Raw genomic sequence first — 21,192 nt, 5'->3', positions numbered from 1 at the left:
TGTTGTTAGATTTCTATTCTTACTTTATCGTAAAAGTCTTCTTTAATAATTGAATGTACGTAGATGGTTACAGTTCAGCACCGAGCCCTTAGGTAATGTAATCGATATAAAGGTTAAATTAAACAATATGTTAATTAATAATTCGATTTATTCAAAGTGTACTTTCATTGCTTATATTATATTTACATAAAATGTAATTGCAGACCGCGAGCAGCGCATCGCTGCCGCGGGACTCTATCATACATAAATAATAATAAACACGCTATATGTATCTGTGTATATATCGCTATATAACTTGCGTGGCGCCCGGACCTGTTCCGGTCGCCTCCGGTGAGCAACCGTATTACTAAATTCATCACTCACTAATCGTTTTATTTTTTAAATTTTATTAAAGTACTTAATAAAAATGTTTATTATAATTTAGTGACTAAAGCAACAGCAGGTAATTATATTAATTCATACAGATATATTTGTTATGTACAGAAGTTGGAGCATCGGCTTCGCGGCGAAACGAGCACGTGGTCAAACAACGGAGCGATTCTCTTACGTTACTTACATTATGTCTTGTTTAAGTTATTATGCCAATTGTTGCGAGCACAAGTACAGTAAGAACGTCGCCCACCGTCGTGGTTTTATTGTCATCATAATTCGTCGGTTCTGTGATAATAAAACTAAATCTCACACTCACTCCCGAACCGGTGAATGATTCTAATGAACCAAGTGCGTACGACACTGCCGAGTGGGTACTATCAGACTCGGGAAGTGGTTGTAGTCGACACAGATATATCTGAGGTGACGATGAGATGTTGAAATGCTTCGAACGCTATTTGTCGCTTGTATTTTTATTTCGTGACAGAGCCTCAATAACGCACAACTTAATATAAAATCTTATACATTTATAAATTCGTGGAATGCATTTTGAAGTCATGGAGTTCATAAAAATATAATAAAATTAACACACAATAATATCGAATATAATGTAGACTTTGTTACCTACGAACAGCCTCAGTGGCGTATTTAAGAACTATTGTATAACATTACATAAAGTAACTAAGCGATATATCTATTTAGGAATGCAACACTTTAGGAATGCCTAAGCACAGTCTTATAGTATTTATACATAGGTATAATAATTATTTGGTAACAGAACACGCCGTCAGCCGCCGGGCGACGTCGGAGAGCTCGTCGCAGGCGCGACTCGTGGACTTCTAAACTGCGTACTCATTAGTATATATTAAATATTTTCAAGAGAGATTCTAATAAGCAACCGTTTAGATCGAGTAATGATGGCGTTCCGAAGGTCACGAGCGTAGCGTCTGGCGATTTGTTCCTATCTTAACTTTCGAGCTAGATCGTCATCGATATTCGTGACAATAATTTCGAATGATAGACTAAATTAGTACTGGTCTATGTTAAAAAGTCATTGTAAATATTTAAATAATTTTCTATAAATGCTCGTACTCATAGACTCCTCTCTAACATAAAATATATAAAATTCTATAGTAAAACTACTCAAACTCGGATGGAGCACGGATCCCGGCGAGGCCCGAGCCCGCTCTCCGGCGCCCTATCCGCTCTATTTGGTCAACTAGCGAAGACTCCTCGGCTCTCGTCCGCTACTCTACGATTAACTAAGCTTAAACGACTGAGATTCTTATTATTATTCCGCTCGCGACGGCCGGTCGCGGGGCTGAGATTATTACGGGAGACGCGGACGGCGCTCAGCTGCCCAACGACACGACGGTCGGGCGTTCGAGGCGCTCCTGCGGCTCCGCGCGCCGGTACTCCGTCTCGTCGTAGAAGGACTGCGCGTGGTGCGCGTGGTGCGCCTGGTGCGGGTGGTGCGCCTGGTGCGCGTGCTGGTGCGCGTGCGCGGGCGGCGGCTCCTCCAGCTTCACGGCGGCGGCGTGCTGCTGCACGTAGAAGCCGAGCGTCAGCGGGGAGCGCGCGCCCGAGCCCGCGCCGCCGGTCGCGCCGCCCTCCACTGCGGACAGGTGGCGTTAGACTGCTGCTTGTCGGCCTGCGACTACTCGTCAGCGCCCCGACGGCGGATGGTACTCACGCAGGTTCTCCATTTTGACGGCGGCTCCGACCGAGTGCGAGTTGTGCGAGTTGTGCGCCGAGTGCGCCGCGTGCGCCGCGTGCGCCGCGTTCACTAAACTCTTACTCAAACTTCTCTCGGCCTTCATGCTGTTCTTAGGTTTCCGCTTTCTCGTCTGAAATTGAAAATATTTCACTAATTACTGCATTACAATAGTTCGCTTGTCGGAGTTCCGATTGTTATCGTCGAGCTTAAAAAAGCAAATCGTTGGTGATCGAGAGTGACTGTGTACCTGTATGGAGTCTTTCTTCATAGCGAGCGGACGGTTGATGTTGTGGAGCTTGTAGTACAGGCCGCAGGCGTTGCAGACGGTCTCGCCGTGCGCGTTGCGACGCCACAGCGAGGTGGTGGTCGTGTGACAGTTGCTGCAAGACATGCCCGGCCGCTTCGTGCCCATCTGCGCACCAAAACATAGCTTACAACCGCGTTCGTGCCATGTTTCAATCCAATTTGTAGGCGTAAAGTGAAGTTGAATCACAATGAAATGAACAATTATATTGCAATAGATATTTAATGTTTAAATTACTCACAGATCAAATTCAAAGGAATAAGTCATGCTCTTCGTGTGTATTTAGCTCAATCAACTATTTTACTATTTATTGAATTTAACATTCCACATAAATTGGATTGAAACTAAGTAACATCTGCAGAGAGGGTTTAACGAAACGACACATCCGATCTGGGAGATTTGCGGCAAATTTTAAATACACGACTTTTTATTGTATTTTAAAAAGAACCCAGATCGATCAAAAGTAGGTTCGTTAATTCCAGTTAAGGATAATGAGATAGCATACAAGCGATGTGTGTTAGTAGGCGACAGTATTGTTATTTTTTGTTAGAAGCGAAATGAGAGTGAAAAATGTAGGTGTGTGTTATGGATGTCACAGGACTTGGAGGAACAGGGTTCTTTGAGAAGGGCAACTTTAAAATCGGGGATCCTTTTCGTAGGTAGTGAATATTAATCACAAAGAAGTAATTCGATCATGAAACGGGTCGAAAGCGAAGATATTCGCAGGAGGGCTTCAGTGAGGACAGGGTTGGGGCGAACGTACCCCTTTCTTCTGTTTGTAGTCGGGGGGAGTGGAGACGGCGAGCGCGGGCGTACAGAGTTGGCCGGAAGCGGGCAAGGCGTGCGTCCCGACGCCGTTAAACAGGAAGCCTTTGTAGAAATCCGCGCCCGGCGGGGCCCCCTCCGCGGCCACTGCAACCAACAGTCAAGCGTCATTGTCACTGACACGCTCGCGGCTCGCGACGCCTGGATCGGGGGACGCTCGGGCGCGGATTCCTCGCGGGCGAGACCGGGGCGAGGGCGAGAGGCGAGAGGGGCAGGGGGTTAGTCGAGCGGAGGGCGTGGCTGCGTACGTCGGGAGCGGGCGCCAGCGCGTGTGCCGCGTGCCGCTGACGTACCAGCCGCCGCGGCTGCTTGAGCGGCCGGTTCATGCCGTTCATCTTGTTGTAGAGGCCGCACGCGTTGCACAGGTAGTGGCCGGTGCCGTCGCGCCGCCACAGCGGCGTGTGGATGGCCCCGCAGTTCACGCACTCGCGACCCTCCGTGAAAAACTCCGCCATATCGACTGCGCATGCGCAACACACTATTAGCTCACACCTGCCTCGCCCTGCTCGCGCACCCGACAGCGCCTCCGAGCGTCCCACTTACAGTTACAGCATCAATTTCGCACACAGTACAATTCGGAAATATTTTGAGCATATCATTTGTCGTGCATATAAAACATAAATAACTTATCGTACGTATACTAATTAATTGTACTTAATTGAATTACGTCTGCTGCGCGTGTTAACTCGACTGTAAAACTAACGACTTCTTAGATAATTCGTCTTATTATTTCACAGGTGCTCCTACCGTTTGTGAACTTTAAACAATTAAAAGTACCTACCTGAGTATAAAGCTTCTTTGTTGATTTAAGTTATTGACGAGGGGACAGAGAAATACAGCCTAATATTCCTGCATCGAAAGCACATTTTGAATGTAAATATTGTGATTGAAGTGACCATGCTGATGGGTTAATATCGATAGAGCCCGACAATGGTAAATGTTGTCGCGATCAGCAATTTCCGGGCAGAGCGTCGCACCTCGCAACCTTGGCAATGGCCGGCGAGTCAAACACGAAGCGCTGACTCGGCGGGCTATACCTTTGCAGCGCAGGCGCAAGGCCGCGCGTGCTTCGCGACCCGCTCGTGACTTAATTCATGCCATTGTGCTGCTGGGTCACTCGCACACGCCGTTCGCACTACTCGGAAACGCACTACATACGAGAATGCGCCATAGTCTCAGGTTTCCACAATATTATTGCCGTCTATGCACTCGCTAGCTCGCTGCTAGCCACTTAATGCTTTTAGAAACACAGAGAAACCAATCATTGTTAGAGGAATGCTAAGTATTTTTCTATAAAGTGCAGTCACACAAGTTTGAGCTTGTGGAGTCCTGTGTCTTGAGGTTTTATGTAAAAAAGATGTTAACTCTCAATTGTGATATCGGTCAGATTTACTACTCCTATTGTTTACAAACATATAAGTATATTATAGTTCTTATGAATATTTTCAAGGGCTTGGACTTTGGCATTTGAATACTTGTCTAATATACGGAATTTGTCCCGACACTTTTATACATATTGAATTAAATATCGTCACGTATTTATTCTCAACTAAACAGTATTAAAATGTAATTGTTATAATTCGTAACGATGCCCATTGAGCGCAGTAACATTATGAAGTGTCGGGTTACTCGAAATCAGAGATCAGATCGCATCGCAGCGAGAGGGCCATGTGTCACATCTGACGGCCAATATGTATTCCTGGCCGACACTCGGACTTGAAAACCTTGTCTAATTACCATTTTTCTTTGCTAATAAATGATTCTTCTAATCGGGGTAACCATATCAATATCATTTTGCTATTTGGATGCGCCATCGTAACACAATCTGGGTAAATTGTGATACGAGTGTTCGAGCCGATCAATGTTATGTGACTGAGGACTCGTAAAAATTATACTTAAAATGTAATTCTCTATTTTCATAAATGCAATTAAGTATACCTCATAGTTAGGATTGTCTGATTTACGGGACTTGGCTAAATATCACTGCCGGTACTCTAATGAGAGCGTGTAATTTAAAAGTTCAGTGACGTCAGCAGTTAAGCTCGTCCTAATGGTGTTAATTGTGTCCTAACGGCCAGAGACGTTTCAGCTTTCTCTGCTGAGATAAGCACGGGCCTCTGCGCTGACGCAGCGCGAACTGACGCAACGAGCGACATGGCATTGAATAGTAGACAGATAACTTACTACTGCGCTTTTTCCTTAAATAGCAGAAATACAAAAGATGACATTATTTTTAATCGACCATCTCTCACAGTATATTCCGTCGACGCTTTTTGGCTATAATCAATTAGTACAAACATATTATATATTTACATACATAGGTAGGTTAGTAAATTAACTTGAGATCTAACTCTTGCCTACTGAGACCACGTAAGATTAATTAATAAGTTTTAAAACTTCTATGGATGCTAAACAATTGTCAAACTATTAGGAATCATTTTTTACAACATATAAGACACGGCAACGGGACAGGCACAAGCCTAGTGTTTGACAACATTGTTTTTTGTATCATATTGTGGGCGCGCGGTGACGGGGTGGCGAGTGGAGGGGCGGGGGGTCGCCGGACGTCGCGATGTTTGCGCGAGGCACGTGCCTTATCCGACGCCGTATATGGAATGCGATTTTAATGCGCTTAAAAGGGAACGAGTTTATTTTGAAAGAGGACATCGTTTTTTGTCGGGACCTACGCAAACAGCGCGGCCGAGACGCCGAGACTTTATATTGAACCGCATCTACACTATTGGAATATCTATCTGTTTACATTCTAAAGCACTCAAATCGTTAACAATGCTTCAGGGTATCGGCAATGACCGACTTACCGGCAAATCGTAACGTTAAGCGACGAACATTTATTTCTGTAACGCTTAGGTGATACGTCTCAAAAAAGAAATGTGTAAAAACGAATATTGTTTTAATTTATTAGTTCTAAAATTTAGTCGCAAAAACTGAACTGTTTATTAAAGCACTTAACTGCTGGAGTAACCTTTCAAAGAAAAGCTATTAATTATTTAATGGGCTACAAAACTGAAATAAAACGCGCCGTTTCGCCGCTTTCGAGGACGGACGAAGGTTCAAGTGGATGCGACGAAAAAACTCACCCTCAGATAATGACCTCACATCATTTTAGACAATGCGCTCGCGCTTATCGCCTCCGTGTTACGGAGATGACTTATCATAAAGCTGTTATTTTTTGTACAGGGCGGGTATCAATAATAAGTTTTGACAGCGGCGGGCTATCGCGTGACCCCGACGAAAAAAAATACACGCACACGTCCGCAGACCGCATACCGTCATCAACATCATGTACATGTGTGCGTGTACGTGAGTGGATCGCGTTATCGATGTGCATCCTTTACTAAACGTCACAGATTTTAAAAGCCGTAAAATTTTATTCAACAACAGTTTTTACTCGTTTTCACACGTATGTACGTTTGAGTATCGTCCGTGGAGTCCTTTCCTTAAAAATAGAAACTGCATCGGTAAACGTCGATATAAAGGTGCGTTGCTGTTGACTCATAAAATAATCATTTGAACTTATATTTCTGCACAATCGGCAAACTCGAATACTTTGTTTAAGCGAGAACTGTCAAATGAACAAAGGACATGTAAACAATCGTCTTGTGAATCATGCGGACTTCAGGCGACCACGGCGTGTTTGCGTCGGCGCGTGCGCGCGCAGGCCACGCAAACAAACACATTCTTACGTATTTACTCTAATTACTGCCACACGGGTCATGGTATGCTCAAAGTATTTGCTCTCTTATACGTTTGAATCTGGTGTCTCGACACAAGTAATGTAATAAGCATTCAGTTGTGTTCTACTTTAGTACTATGTCACCGTCACTCTAATTAATATTTATTTAACGTCAGTGAGTCGATAAAGATGTTCATTCGGTATCTTGTAATGTTCGCTGTACTTACTGGCTGAGAGGCTGGCGGCGGCGGAGAGCTGCGGCCGTCGGCTGCCGTCTAGACTCCATACTTCCTGAAAATGAAAGAATGTGCCGCTCTTACTATTTAGAGTTGTCGATAATGTTTTATTTTCATATCTATTGTATCCAATTCTTCGTACCTTACTACTAGTAGGCCTACCTAGTCGAATGTACGTACGTATAAGTCAATAATTATCAATACTTATTGAAACATAGCTTACACTGTTCGAATCATCGCACCGGTTATGAAAAGCAAGCAAGTATAGATCAACAGTAGGTACAACAGAATTTTAATTTTATAACTTATGTAGGTAACCTAAAAAAATAAATCTACTTATTTGCAAGCAGCAACAACCACACGCTAAATATAAAAATAATATTCAGTGAATCGGTAAAATTAAACGGGAATATTGCTGATTCAGGTGATTATCGTTTTAGCCGACACGGGGCTCGTTACTTTCGCCAATTGTATTTATTCTTTAATTTATCTTCAGACGCAATGTTATTCAGAAAAATTATATTCATTATTTCTCTTTGTTTGTGTCGTTAAAACAAAATAATAATACTATTTGCAATATACATGTAATGGATCCCTCCATTACAACATTATACATATTTACTTCTTATTTTGTTAAACACTGCAGTTCACAGCCTGACCGTGATCAAAGTGATCGGATTGTATTGCGATGGCGAATGTGGTCGATTCAGTTATTCGGCCCCCCGTCGTGAACGGTAGTTATAATTGAATGTACGTCGACTGTGAACCGCTTAATGTAGGTACATAGATACGGGGAGGTTTGGAAAGCGCTCGTCAGGCGTCGCTGAGCACGGCGGCGTTATCAGTGACTTATTGCCGTCGCGGAACCTGCTTCCGTCTCGTAGGTACCGCTCGTACGGTTCAATGGAACTTGAAACACTTACCGATGTTACCATAAAGAAAAAAATTCAGAATTTTTTTTGAAACATTTATGTAATTAGTAGAAATTTCTACATCAATTCGTATAATGAGTGATGTATTATTATTTTCTATAAGTATTGCGAGCGTCTCACATATTGCGTGAGGCTTACCAGAAATCAGAGTTATTTTTTTAACTAAGCAATGTATATTCACAGAATTTGCGTCTATTCCTGCCACTTATGGTACGTGGGAACGAATGCCTTTAGATACTCATTACGGTAATAACGTGGCTCTATTGGCTGCGGAGTCTGAAACATGACATTATATGCAAGCTTATCCTTCCTTCTAGTGTTCGCAATACAGTGATTATCGCGGATCTATCAGACAATCAATCAGACGATCAATTATGCAGAAATATTGGCGGTTTTGGATGTGACAAATATGTATTATCGAAAGCGGATATTAACGCGGGGTGAACGTTACCTACGTTCAGTGATCTCAACACTTACCGGTTGTGCATAAGCGTTCGTAGCCAGCGCGGTGGTGCCGTATACAGTGGACGGCCTGGAAGTGGCGCTGGCGAAGGCGCCTCCGAAACGAGCGCTAAAGGCGGGCAGTGCGCCCCCGCTTCCCGCCCCTCCGCTCTCGCCCGCCTCTCCCGTATCACCATATTCCTCACCGAGCACTGAGCCAGCGCCACTAGCGGTGCCGTAGTTCGGCGATCCTCCTGTTTTACATAAACATTTCTATGTAATATAATGCGGGCTGTAATATTGAATGTACAGCTATATGTTGGCAGACTGTGCCTTAAGGGCTTCTAAAAGACTAAATAGTTCAATTGCACAATAACGACGAGATCGTCGTCGGAAAGATTGGTACCTGCAGCTGAGGTCCATATCTGCGGCTGCGTGAGGTCTGCACCGTTGCTGAAGTAAGGCGAGCCGGCGGTCGGGTACGCACAACGCGTGTAGGCCGCGCCTCCACCGCCTCCGCTGCGATTAACAGACACATTTTAAAACTTGTCGACGGTTTTATATTGTTGAACTAATGTTCACTTGGTGGTGAATAAAAAACAGGAAGCCCGTTGTGTAAATAAATTTTCCAGTACGCCTACACGTACATTCCGAACCAGTGGTAGCTTTATGCTTAATACAGTTCTTTAACATGACGTGTTTGCTAATTGTAAAAATAATTGAATAAGTAAGCTTTGATTTTGTTTTTTTTTTTATTTAAAAAAAAAGAGCGTGTGAAGTATTACTTTTCCGTCGTAATTAAATTTAATTTGAATAGCATACAACTAATTAATTACAATAAAATAATAATAATCTACTTATAAATTAAATCGAAATCGATTATCCGAAACGAGGGGGTACTATGGGGTTTTGAAGTTTGTGATTTATAAGTTTCGCGCGGGTAAAGACGCACGTTCAGCTAGTTTGTTGTAAAAATAATTTAAGGTGTGAAGTTGTCTCTTTCGAGCAACTCGACACTTAATTGGCAGTTCAGCGAGCAACTTCATATGACATGTTCATAATCACCGTCATTATTTTTTCATAACGCGCCAAAAGAAATATAACTTCTAATAAAAAATATACCTTTTCATAATAATCTCGGGCAATACATATGTACCTAATTCTATAACCCTAAATCAGAGTTACTTCTCTTCGCTTACCGCAGAATACATATTTAAATAACAAACTTTATACAAGTAGATACCTAATTAGGAATCATGACTTACAGATACGTTAAAAATAGAGCAAAGCTGGTTCTGAATAGATCCTACTGGAACTACAAGAAACGACAAGAACTTACTACAGGTTTTTTACTCTTTCGCAAGAATTATTAAAGAAATTTATAATTGACAATAAAAAAATGTACGTTTTACATAAAGACAATATGTATGGTGCTATTAATTTGTTATTTATAATCATACAATTATCATATAATAAGATATTTTGACAATTAATAATTTATAATACAAGCTAGAACCATGTCACCTGGCCCGTGATTACGTCTAAGCCCAGAAGACACACGTTGGGACATTCACACGCTGTACGTATATGTACTAAACTACAACTGAATTAACCAACGTATAACGTAACAAGTAGCAAAAATACATACTTATACCTACTATTCGTGTTATTTAGGTAGTTGTCTAACTTCACCAATCGCGAATGCTGTGGAGCTGTATCTTTATGTCATTAATATTGAGAAATGAACCGAAGCAGATTCTTTAAAATACTATCATCGGTTACATTAAGATCAGCGTTGTTTAATATTAGCTTGAAATGTAGTTCTAATGATTACCTCCGTTATTAACGCGATTACCTTAGTGATTGTAGCAGTACCTTAGTTGTAGTAGTAGACTCGTAGGTACGTTTCGTATCAAAGTTCAAAATTGGTCTTATATTTTCGATCGTGGCCGTGTATGGACGAGGTCGTGACGGCAGACGACAACACGAGGCCGATGTGTCACAAACATAGTTAGCTATAAATCACGAGGGACTGTTTTGAGATTCGCAGCCGGAATAAATAGAATAGAACAGCCCAACTCAAAACGCATCTGAATACTGAACTTTTAGTTTCGTGACACTATAAGTTTAGGGGTTCTCAAAGTTCATTGATTCGTTTTCGCTTTTAATGGTGTAATGTGTTTGAAACAGAACAGTGCGATCGTTACCTACAGTTCGCCGTCGCTATGCTTACGTAAGAGTTAACGAGAGGCCAACATATATATTATACGTGTGCTTTTAAATTAGGATATTCAGAACGCAGAGATGCAAGTAGAGCGCGGTTTGAATGGTTCGGAACGTGTCGGAAGTAGATGCGTTATCGTTGAGCCCTCCTTGTCCCCCTCTCCCTTGCCCCGCTGTCACCTCCCCGCCTCCCCGCAGCAACGTCGCGACGCCCTCGGCCCGCTTACATTCATTTACATGCACTAACTTCCACGCTCGTTATTACCGTTTGCAATTCCGTTACATCACAATACCTACACACTCGCATGCAATCCGAAGCAACATAAAATAGCTAAAAAGCAAGCCGGTGAGCACAGAAACATTACTTGGCGCTAATCGCCAGCGTCTCGAAACGTGTTCGATATTCCATAGAGTCGTTCCTCGCCGAGATATAACATAATAAGCAATCGCATGTAAACAAAACTTATTTGTACCGATGATAGACCGATACGGCCAAGGAGCGGGCGACACTGGCACCGCTTATGGCTGCAACGCGAACCCGGATATAATAACATGCAAGTACAACAAGCCTTATTCTGCGCCGCCTCGCTCACCGCCTCGATTCATTTATTTACAACTCGACGCAGCACATTCTACGACCTAACTCGAATACCATTTAAACGTGATCCATGACTTCAGAACTTTTGGAATCGGTAGGTATTATTTTACCTTCAGTTAACGCAAATATTGGTAACATTAATGGTATATACCACTAATAAGAGTTTCTGATTAGAAATAAAACAAAAGAGAGGCCCGCATTCGGCGCATAGTGTGCGGCTTGTTTCATGTTAAACATTAAGTGTTAGGTGCGCCGCGTGTCGCCCGCAGGACGCCTCGAGTGTGACATATGGAGACAAGCTACATTCGGCCTAATAGAATGTTGCGCACGTGCGCATACGCCGCATACTCCCCGCTATGCATCTATGAGCACGATCAGTCATCCTTCCAGCGCCCACAGCACGCGCACTTCCTACATGTGTCCACACATAATTAACCCCTTACTTCCATGAATTTGGCAACATCGGTGGCGTTTCCCCGAGGGACTACAGTCATTCACCAAAGTCATTAGCGTTAACCAAACAGACCACACACTAGCGCGAAGTTTAGTAGTCATTATCGATATCTACATCGAGCTAAGCCGGAAGTCCGTGACGTCACTCGGTCCGATGCGCTAAACTAGCCGTGTAAGCGATACAAACAAAGAAACTATACTCCGGCTCAGCCAACAAGTCGGCCCGTATTTGCGCATCATCGACATCGTCCCGCGCCGGAGCGCTAAGAGCCTATACAAATAACTCATTTCGAGACACTTAAGACGTCACTCGACACAGACAAAAACTAAACAAATAGTACAAATTTAGAAACGATCCAAAGGGCCCTTAAAACGTGTAAAATAGCGCGTTAGAGACAGAACAAAAACTGGGCGAAAGTAAACACGGCGCTAGCGCCTCTCCGTCACCTGCCTGACGATGTTCGTAGGAGAACTTAGTACGAGCACGTTCCGAGTAGATAATATAAGTATATATATATATTATCCACTTGTAACGAAGAAATCAACTTCTACTAGGAGTTTCAGGCATATTATCAACCTCGCCAAGGAAGAGAAGACATACTTCGTTAATGCAAAACCAAGAATTGCCTTCAATAACTGGTTTAAAACTTGCGTATTGGTTTTCGGTGACGTCATCAAGATAATGACTTTTGGAACACTTTTAGACAAAGTCAAAAAAAAGTGGTTAGATCGTTTTGCCTGTAATGGGTGATATCGGTCGGGTCTATCCGCAGCGTTCTCTTATAGCAAGTAAAACCGTAAGTTAGGACTGGGCGGCGACTATTAGTCAGTAAACATCGTGTTTGTCGAGCGAGGAGTGCTCCTTCTCTACTGAGAAACAACAATTAAGGGTAAATTTCCAATTACGCTTTAAGTTTGCTTTCATGTTAATTGTAAGGACTGTGTTGTTTATTTGCTGTTTGTGTTGATCATTCCTAATTTTGTTTATTCGACATCGTAATTAACTAACATTTACATAATAATATTATTTCTTTTCCTGTTCAATGTTACAGTTCGCTTATTGTTCTAATTAAAATGAGGAAAATGACGAGTGCTGGTCGGCCGGTCGGCACACAACAGGCCATCGCGTGTCGGAACGAATTTAAATTGTATTTCACACTACAGATCTTTTTACTTCAAATTTTAAAATTACGAGTATAGATAATTTTATCCTAAATAAAGAGTAAAAATACAAACTTTAACTCCTTAACAAAGTTTGTATTTTAACTCCTTTACAAAAGCCTAAATAACGATTTTAATTTTTCTAACATTACATCATTAAACCACCACTCGTATCATTTTAATATTTTATGAAGTAGATGACTGACTTTTATCCTTTATACGCGTATCTCGATACGCCTAACTTTATAAGAGAGATTCATAGAAGTATCTTACTTCAAAGTTACAGTTACGGTCGGTCTCCTCTATCTGTCTGTTTTGAAACTGCTCTAATGATTTCAAGTTTTGTTTTATGATATATATACTCTAGCAATTCAGCAATCCACGTAAATAAAACTTTCTATAAGGTTAGGTTCCGCTAAATATGATAGTATTCCTTGACTGAGGTTTCTCTTGAATAATAATACAACTTAGAGGAATGCGATTATTTTTGTGAATCGACTTACATAATGTTACCGTTTTAATAACAATTAGTATAGTTTAACGAGAGGACGATATCCCGGGTCACAATAAAAAATGAAAAAGGTGTTACACTCGCTCGGATATGATCAATAAATTAAATCTCCCGGAAATGTTTGTAATATATAGGCGTATGGAATCAGCTCTGTTGCGTTAAATTGTTGTATGAAAGCCTTCCCATCTGTCAATAAAATGTTGGCGAATATAAATGATTTCATTTCAGTTGTTTACAATAGATCAAGGCCAAGCGATAAAATGCGCCATGTCTCGGTTCCCACGTGCGGCGAGAATGCGTGGGCGACTCGCGATCTCTGAGCGTATGTTATTGTAGTAATAATATATAACTACTATCCACCTAACACCGACCTCAACTGTACCTACGGGCCACTTTGGTGAGGCACGCTGAATTCCTTGTAAGAAGATCCACCAGCGCGAGCTCACGTCTTAGCGCGAAATAGAACGTATTATTAACGAGAGCATACTTAGAGAATTAATGAATGATCATTCCGCGAAGTTCCGATGATGAAGTGATGCAAGTTTTCGAGTCCGTGGCTCGATCCGAGTCATTAATTCGATCTCAGTCGGAACTATAAATTATTTCGATTTTGACATCTATATACCTAATATGTTTGCCGATTTCGTCGAGCACCGCAATATTTGTTTCCCAAGCGCAGACAAACAATCTGTTTTTACACTCCTCCGTCGACTCGGAGTCGGGCTGGGCTCAGCCCCTCAGCTATTTGCACAAGCTGTTTCCTTCTCGGTCTCGTTTGCTCAACTACTTAGCGCATTTGCTATAAATTAATTTTCAGATCGTCACACGGGGTCTATTTAACCATCCACAAAAAGAGGGTCGTTAAATGCATATATTAAACACCGAGTTTTATATTGTGGACGTGTTTCATTAATAGATTCACTGAGAAATTTTAGTAAAACTTATTTGCTTGATGTCGTCGTACCCACGACCGAACCGAGGTGCTACTTTCGAATATATAATAAGTTGTTAATTGTGTACCTTCTTACGAGAATGTGCGTATAGTCTAAAATTATTATTTATTAATTTTTTTAAAACTGAACTACCCAGCAGTTCATTTATTCATTACAGATAACATTGTACAAACATGAAATGACGATCATTAATAGAATTGTCGAATTAACTTAAAGATTTGATTTGTTTGTAAAAAAATATATGATACGTTACTTTTCTTCTTACGAAAATACAGAGAATATTTTTCAATTCTAAAGAAATTACAAATCGTACAAATGTCATGTCGTGATTATTTACGAGTAATAGTTAACTTTATAAAATACAGAAGGTGTTGGTTATTTAACGAATGTATGTTTGTGAAAGCCTTCGTAACTTGTATGTTTGCAGTACGTCGTTAGCTAGGTACGGACGTTAGTGGGTTAACTGTCGCGGCGCGGGCGCAGGAAGTAAGACTCATTACTGGTTCGCAGAACACGCACACTAGCGCCCTTAGCCTCACACTAGTACGAATAGTTCGCAATGGCTCTGCGACCGTATCAATAGTCACGAAGTATTAGGTATTATGCTCAGGCTCACATTTATGCTTACGTTCGAGATGCTGAAGATTATGTCTTCTTATTAATTCTTTCTCTTCACCAGTAGCGTCCACGTTTTACGAGAGACTAGCTCGTTATGTATATTACTAACGATACCGATAGAATGTTTAATCTTATAGAATATTAGATATTTACACGCGCCTATCTCCGTACTATGTATCAAATGAACAAGAACTTAAAGCGGCAGATATAAGAAAGCGAATTGCAAACTCACTCGAAGTGTAACTAAGCCTGACGTCACGATGTAGCCGAGCCGACACATCCGGCGGCCAGGTGACGACGGCTAATAAGAGTTACTCATTACTATTACCGAAAGATTTATTTTTATTTATTAATTTTTAAGTGTTTAATCAAAGTAACTACGACTCTCCACTCTCCTACCAGGCTACCATACGTACCTATAAGTACACATTTTTAGCAAATGAAAAATGTAATTATACAAAGTAGGTAGGTACTTAATTATATTATAATATTTATAGAGGCGTTTGGTCTTGAAGTCGGCGATGTCGTGGAATAGAATTTGAACATACTCTCAGTTAGGTTCAGAACACTGACATCGATTGTTAAAGACAATTTACTTCGAAAATACTTATACACACATGTATCAAACTAAGAGATAGATATATCTGCTTCTGCCCTTTTAAAATGAAATATTTCCAAAACAATGTTTTGTTTTCCGTCTTTTAGGAAAACGTCGAATTGAAGTCTGTAAATAAGTTGTTCTATAAATAAGCATAAACGTACAAATTGACAAGTTTGCATATGGATTTGCTCAATAGTACAAAATGATCTTGTGACAGTAGCGTGTTGGAAGATATGTTGTAGTACAATAAATTGAACTTTATGGAATAGTGAAACAAGTCTAGCTTTAGATTATAAAAAACAACTAAGTACTATTGTAACTAAGCGTCGTGATTGTGAAAAATGGTCTCGTTTTCAATGTAAGTGAACCTTAAACTTCTAGAGAGCCAGAGAAGCACCCAGAGGGTTCTAAGAGCGGGTCCAGCTCGTCTGCGGACAACCGCGTCCCTTGTTATGCCGAATAATTATTAAGTAGACTGCTGTGTATGACGTGTTGTGTGTACGTACCTGATTGTAATCAACTGATTTACAAATATCAATTTGATGTAAATAACTTGAAATTGTATATAAACTATTTTTTGTTTCATATACAAGAAATGCACCTCATAAATACGAATACCTACTAACAACAATAAACTTGAGTACATACAAATCAGATCATATCACTCTGAGGCGAGCTGCGCCAATGATACGCAGTGCGAATACCTATTGGACTTTAATTGAAAACGAAACCAAAGATACGTTCCGGCAATGCGTTATGCGAGCTCTCTAAATCGCGCGTTCGCTACACCGCGCACCGTCGCGTCACCGCAGAGTGCAGGGCCGCAGACGCCCCCGGCTCTCAGCGGATTGTGTTACATGAAAACGAACCGATTGATTTTATAATTACATTATTATCAACGATCAGCATCACGGCCGATAGTTGTGAAACTTTTGACAACCGATGGCGGTGACGTTCGAATATCCGGTCGGTCGGGTCACGTGACATATTTTATATGTTTGGTACGAAGTCACAAATAAATACAAATCAGTGACTCACTGGTTATTTTGGGATGTTAAAAGTCAATGTGTAATAAAACTACCGCGGCTGTGCCCTCTACGCCGTCAGCTCGTCGACGTGAATGGTCGGCACATACCACTTGCCCAAGAAACTTATAGGTACAATTATTTTGTCTTACGATTAGATGATAAAAAGTATAAATTAGTCAAATGTTTTTTTGCAAAAGACTATAAATTGTATATAGTTTTTGTGCATTTAGAAGACTGGGTGTGCTGTGTGTGTGTAATATAGGGACAATGTGGTTGAGGGCGTTACTTTCGACTCGCATAGGTATCCGGTAGAACGAATTTTATTCATGCTATGATATACATTACTTAACAACTTTAATTTCATCCAGTTCAGTATTTTCTTCAAAAAACTGTACTTTTATACATAAAAGAAGATGAATATTGCTTCCAAGCGAATCAAATGAGCTCATGTTGATGGCAACACTAAATAGAACCTCGACCGACTGATTGGGCAGTTTTCTCGAAACTATTTGTAACTATAAGTTTCAAACGTGCTATACTATTTTATTAGCAGTGGTTTCAGTTGCTACACAACTTCATTAATAATTATAATGTTAAAACTCAAAGCATCGAACGTACATTGTAGGTAAGTACGTGTGCAGAGACGTTCGGAAACGTTTCTAGATAATTCTGTTTAAATAACAATAAAATTATAAAAATAAATGTTGCTTGTGTAAACAATGAGAGTATTATTACACTATTACAGTGCGAACCGAGAGCAGCAATTAAACGTAGCTATAGTCCAACATAACGAGCTCTGCGCGCGCGCGTGTGTGTGCCGGCGTGTCAGCACGACACACGTGTGAGTGTGTGGGTAGCGCCGCTAATTGCGCGCGATAACAGACCGACACTGCTCTTCTACCAAAACTTGTACAGAGCTCTACAAACAGTTCATTTTCATTATAATTATTATAATGATAAGTTAATATTGACTGAAGTTAAATTATTTCGGAACGGTCTGTCGCCATGTGATTAAATGAGTCGACAGCGTATTAAAATAATATTACCTACTACTACTCGTATATATTTATAACTTAGGAACTCATAGTCAATACATATTTTGAACAGGTATTTCCTTTTTTAAATAAATAAAAAAATAACATACCCACACCCATAACCCACATTGTAGCAATTTACATACATTTATTTTTATTTTATATGTAGACATTGGCACTTTTATTTGTGCCTACACCGTCACTGTCCGCCGAATGTTGTGATCTCAGCTGTTATGTCACTCTTCGAATCTGAACAGTGATTGAGAGTATTGATGTCTATCGATCGAAATACTGTTAAGTGAGCAACTAACAAAGCGGGCAGCGCAACTAACAAGGCGCTATCTCAAAGCAAAGGTACCAAAATCGTGTACCCATCCGGAGACTTTTTATAAAATTAATTTAATAAAATCTATTTAATTCGAAATATTAGCGACTATTAGAGTTTCTAAGGTATATTTTGTAGAGTAAGATCCGAGGCGAGATCTTGTTAAAAATAAATAAACATGACGCTCATGTTCGAAAATGATTTAACACGAACTCAACCGCAAACTAATGTTATTTTTAATTACTTATTAAAAGTTGTAAAGAAAAACACATCTGTGACCGCAGTTCACATCACCACCGCAGTCGCGGCCTGGTACCGCCCGCCGACTGCCGACCGCCGACCGCCTCTGTATTAGTTACTAGGTACCTACCCATCTACTAATAGACAACAATTGTGTTTGAAGCAAAAACAAAGCAAACGTTTGCACGTTACGGCTACTACAGCTACAATTGAAAATAAACCTTTTGTGTCGTTAGATTTAAGACTGACATTATTGAATTTAAATTGGTTTTTAATAACTTAAGAATTCGCTTCCACAACACCACATACAGTGCAAATAAAGTTGACAATATGTAAGGTAGCGGAAAACTACTGCATATTGCAGAAGCAGCGCCGCACGTGAGGGCTCGGAATGCGGCGTGTCGCAAGCGCGGCCGCCGGGCACGTAGCGGCCGCGCTGCGCTCCGCCGATAAAGACCACGTTAGAGCCTACCTACTGTCGACATCGCTACTGTTGCCCGATACAAAACCGCTATATCTACTGCCCACGCTACGACTATCTACCGTGAATAGAGAGATAGATGCGACAGCTGAACGTGTCTTTTCAAATATTATAACTCAACGACCTAAAGAACAGAAAGATGAATACTCATTATTATGAAATTACTGAGATGTTTGTGAGATTACTTGGTATTGTTTGTTTGTCTTGGTCGAAATCGTTTGGGTGTCTTGTCATCGATAACATAGGTGGGTAACATAATACCCGCTCAGGGCCGCAGATGCGACGTGTATTGCTGATACCGAAGCTACAGGATACGTGTCGTTACCTATAATGCACTTGCTTTCAGTTTCCCGTAAAACGGCCCATTTGTCGTAGAGATAACAAAACAAAAATAGAATAAAGCGATTAAACTAAATTCATTAACAGTAACAAACGATTATATTATTTACGAACAGTTTTTGATAACTGGAATTCCGCGATAGCAGATGACAGAGCGATAAGCCTTGCGTTCAGAATTCAGATGTAACAGAGCATTGCGTAATCTTATCAGTACTTGCATAATCCTGCGTAATTATACATTCTCTGTTGGCGCAAGCACGAGTCCCGACTACGAGCCGCGAGGCCGGGGCTCCGAACCGATATGCCTACTAGTCCTGTTACCTATATTATATTTGGTGTTAATTATAGTTTTTTATGAGTTGTCTTCGGGACAGTTCCCAAAACAAAAAGAAAATGATTAGCTTGTTCAGGGTAAAAATTTACGAAACACGATTTACGACACCTAGATTCAAGGTATGTAATGTATTACTGAACTTTTTACTTAAAAACAGCCATTAGGTCTGTAGGTATGCCCACCCTCCTTGGAAGTAGTATTTGTTTAATATATTGTTAATTTGATATCTCACCCCTCTTACGATATGAGAGAAATTAATCGAGTTTGAAAGTGAATTATCATTGATCGATTACAAGTTACACAATTAGATACTGTAGGTTAATGTCTATGCATTTTCAGTTGCAAATTTTATCTCCACAGTTGCTGTCGGTTAACAAACGTTATGAAAATTAAATAAAATGGTATTCAATATATAATTAAATAAATAAATATATATGTAGTTAGTTATTTACCAAACGAACTTCAATAACAATAGTCAATTTACCGCAGCCCTCATCATACTCGCACACAGCGCAATACATAAGCAAACAGTCCTCCCAGAATAGTGTTCAAAGTCACGTTAGCTGAGCTTGAGGATAATAGAGGTATATGAGTGGGTAATATTACTCCATTACAAAGTACATTAATATGTGAACCTTAGTCTTTTCATTAACGAAACGAACGAAACGATATATTACAAAAATAATGCCCACCTAGACGGTGATATTAATGAGCCGATTTGGAAACTTATTGTATGGAATTACTATTTATTAGAAAGATAATTTTTCTAATCATATTTGAAGACAATGGCTAGAAGAGTGACATTTGGGGTGAGATTGAAAGCCTGAGAGTTATCAACCCTAAATATTTAACCGAAGGAACAATTAAGATAAAGACGAGCAAACAGTGGCGAGCAGCTAATACATAGGCTAATGACAATGTGCGCGTCACCTAATGTGCGCGCTCGTTAGTGCGCGCTCTCAGGGCTGGAGTTAATGTGCCTCTATTGTAAATCCCGGTCAACAAATAGCTTGTACTTATATCTTTACGCACAAACTTTTATCATAAATCTGAGATTATGACCGCTTTACTTAAGCTACTTTAATTTTAATCGGTAATCATTTATCTAATCCGATCAATACAATTGAGACCCTCACTAGAGAGATATTACTTTAAGTCGAGAAAGAACGCGTGGATACATTATACGTAAAGAGGTTAAAGTAATACAGAGTTTTTCAAATTAATAGGTATTCAATACATTGCCTATAACCACTTGTAAGTTGAAAAACAAATCCCTGATTAAAAGTTAATGCTTTATCTGTAACTGAAGATTGTTCAATAAAAAAAATGCAGATATAATAATAAATACATAAAATATAAAACAGTGGGTATGTACTCACCCGTCGACGTGATGATGGTGATCGTGCGTGTAGGGCGGCGGGGGTGGTGCGGGCGCGTAGGGCTCGTAGTGTAGTGTACGATAGTCCTCACGGCGTTCTGGCGAAGGGCTTAGTTCGGGGCTGCGCCCGCGCAAATATGCGCCATCCGTGGAGCCCCCGGTTGACGGCAACCCCGCTGTCGGCTTGAACAGCGCTTCCTCGAGGTGTGCGTATGTCTGCATATCGCGCGCGTGTGTCGTATGCGCGTGCGCAGGCCGCAGCTCCTGGTAGCTGCGCGAGTGGGACGGCGACAGGCCACCGCCGCCGGGGGCGTAGCCGAAAGACAGGGGGGGCGGGCTCTCCGCGTCGCCCGCGCCGCACTCCGCCTCGCCCTCTGCGCACACAACGGTCCGTTAC

At 41.1% G+C, this 21,192-nt stretch overlaps 1 protein-coding gene across 6 annotated transcripts in view; it reads right to left on the bottom strand.

Annotated features, from left to right (window-relative positions):
• Positions 1-130: 130 nt before the first annotated feature.
• LOC125074065 (transcription factor BCFI-like) overlaps positions 131-21,192 on the bottom strand; it is a 35,659-nt gene continuing 14,597 nt past the window's right edge. For 3 of the 6 annotated variants that reach the window (XM_047685321.1, XM_047685331.1, XM_047685293.1), the window contains exons 2-9: positions 20,797-21,169; positions 8,925-9,037; positions 8,555-8,772; positions 7,137-7,200; positions 3,464-3,675; positions 2,334-2,498; positions 2,063-2,216; positions 131-1,984 (exon numbers count right to left, since the gene is read on the bottom strand). In XM_047685321.1, coding sequence (XP_047541277.1) covers positions 1,722-1,984; positions 2,063-2,216; positions 2,334-2,498; positions 3,464-3,675; positions 7,137-7,200; positions 8,555-8,772; positions 8,925-9,037; positions 20,797-21,169 — 1,562 coding nt within the window. In that variant the 3' untranslated portion in view covers positions 131-1,721. Of the gene's footprint in view, positions 1,985-2,062; positions 2,217-2,333; positions 2,499-3,153; positions 3,303-3,463; positions 3,676-7,136; positions 7,201-8,554; positions 8,773-8,924; positions 9,038-20,796; positions 21,170-21,192 lie in introns of all 6 variants that reach the window. The other 3 variants (XM_047685330.1, XM_047685303.1, XM_047685311.1) reach the window with 3 other exon arrangements.

This window comes from Vanessa atalanta, chromosome 2 (assembly GCF_905147765.1).
Source record: "Vanessa atalanta chromosome 2, ilVanAtal1.2, whole genome shotgun sequence".
Classification (NCBI taxonomy): Eukaryota; Metazoa; Arthropoda; class Insecta; order Lepidoptera; family Nymphalidae; genus Vanessa; species Vanessa atalanta.
This window is presented reverse-complemented; position numbering and strand designations above follow the sequence as displayed.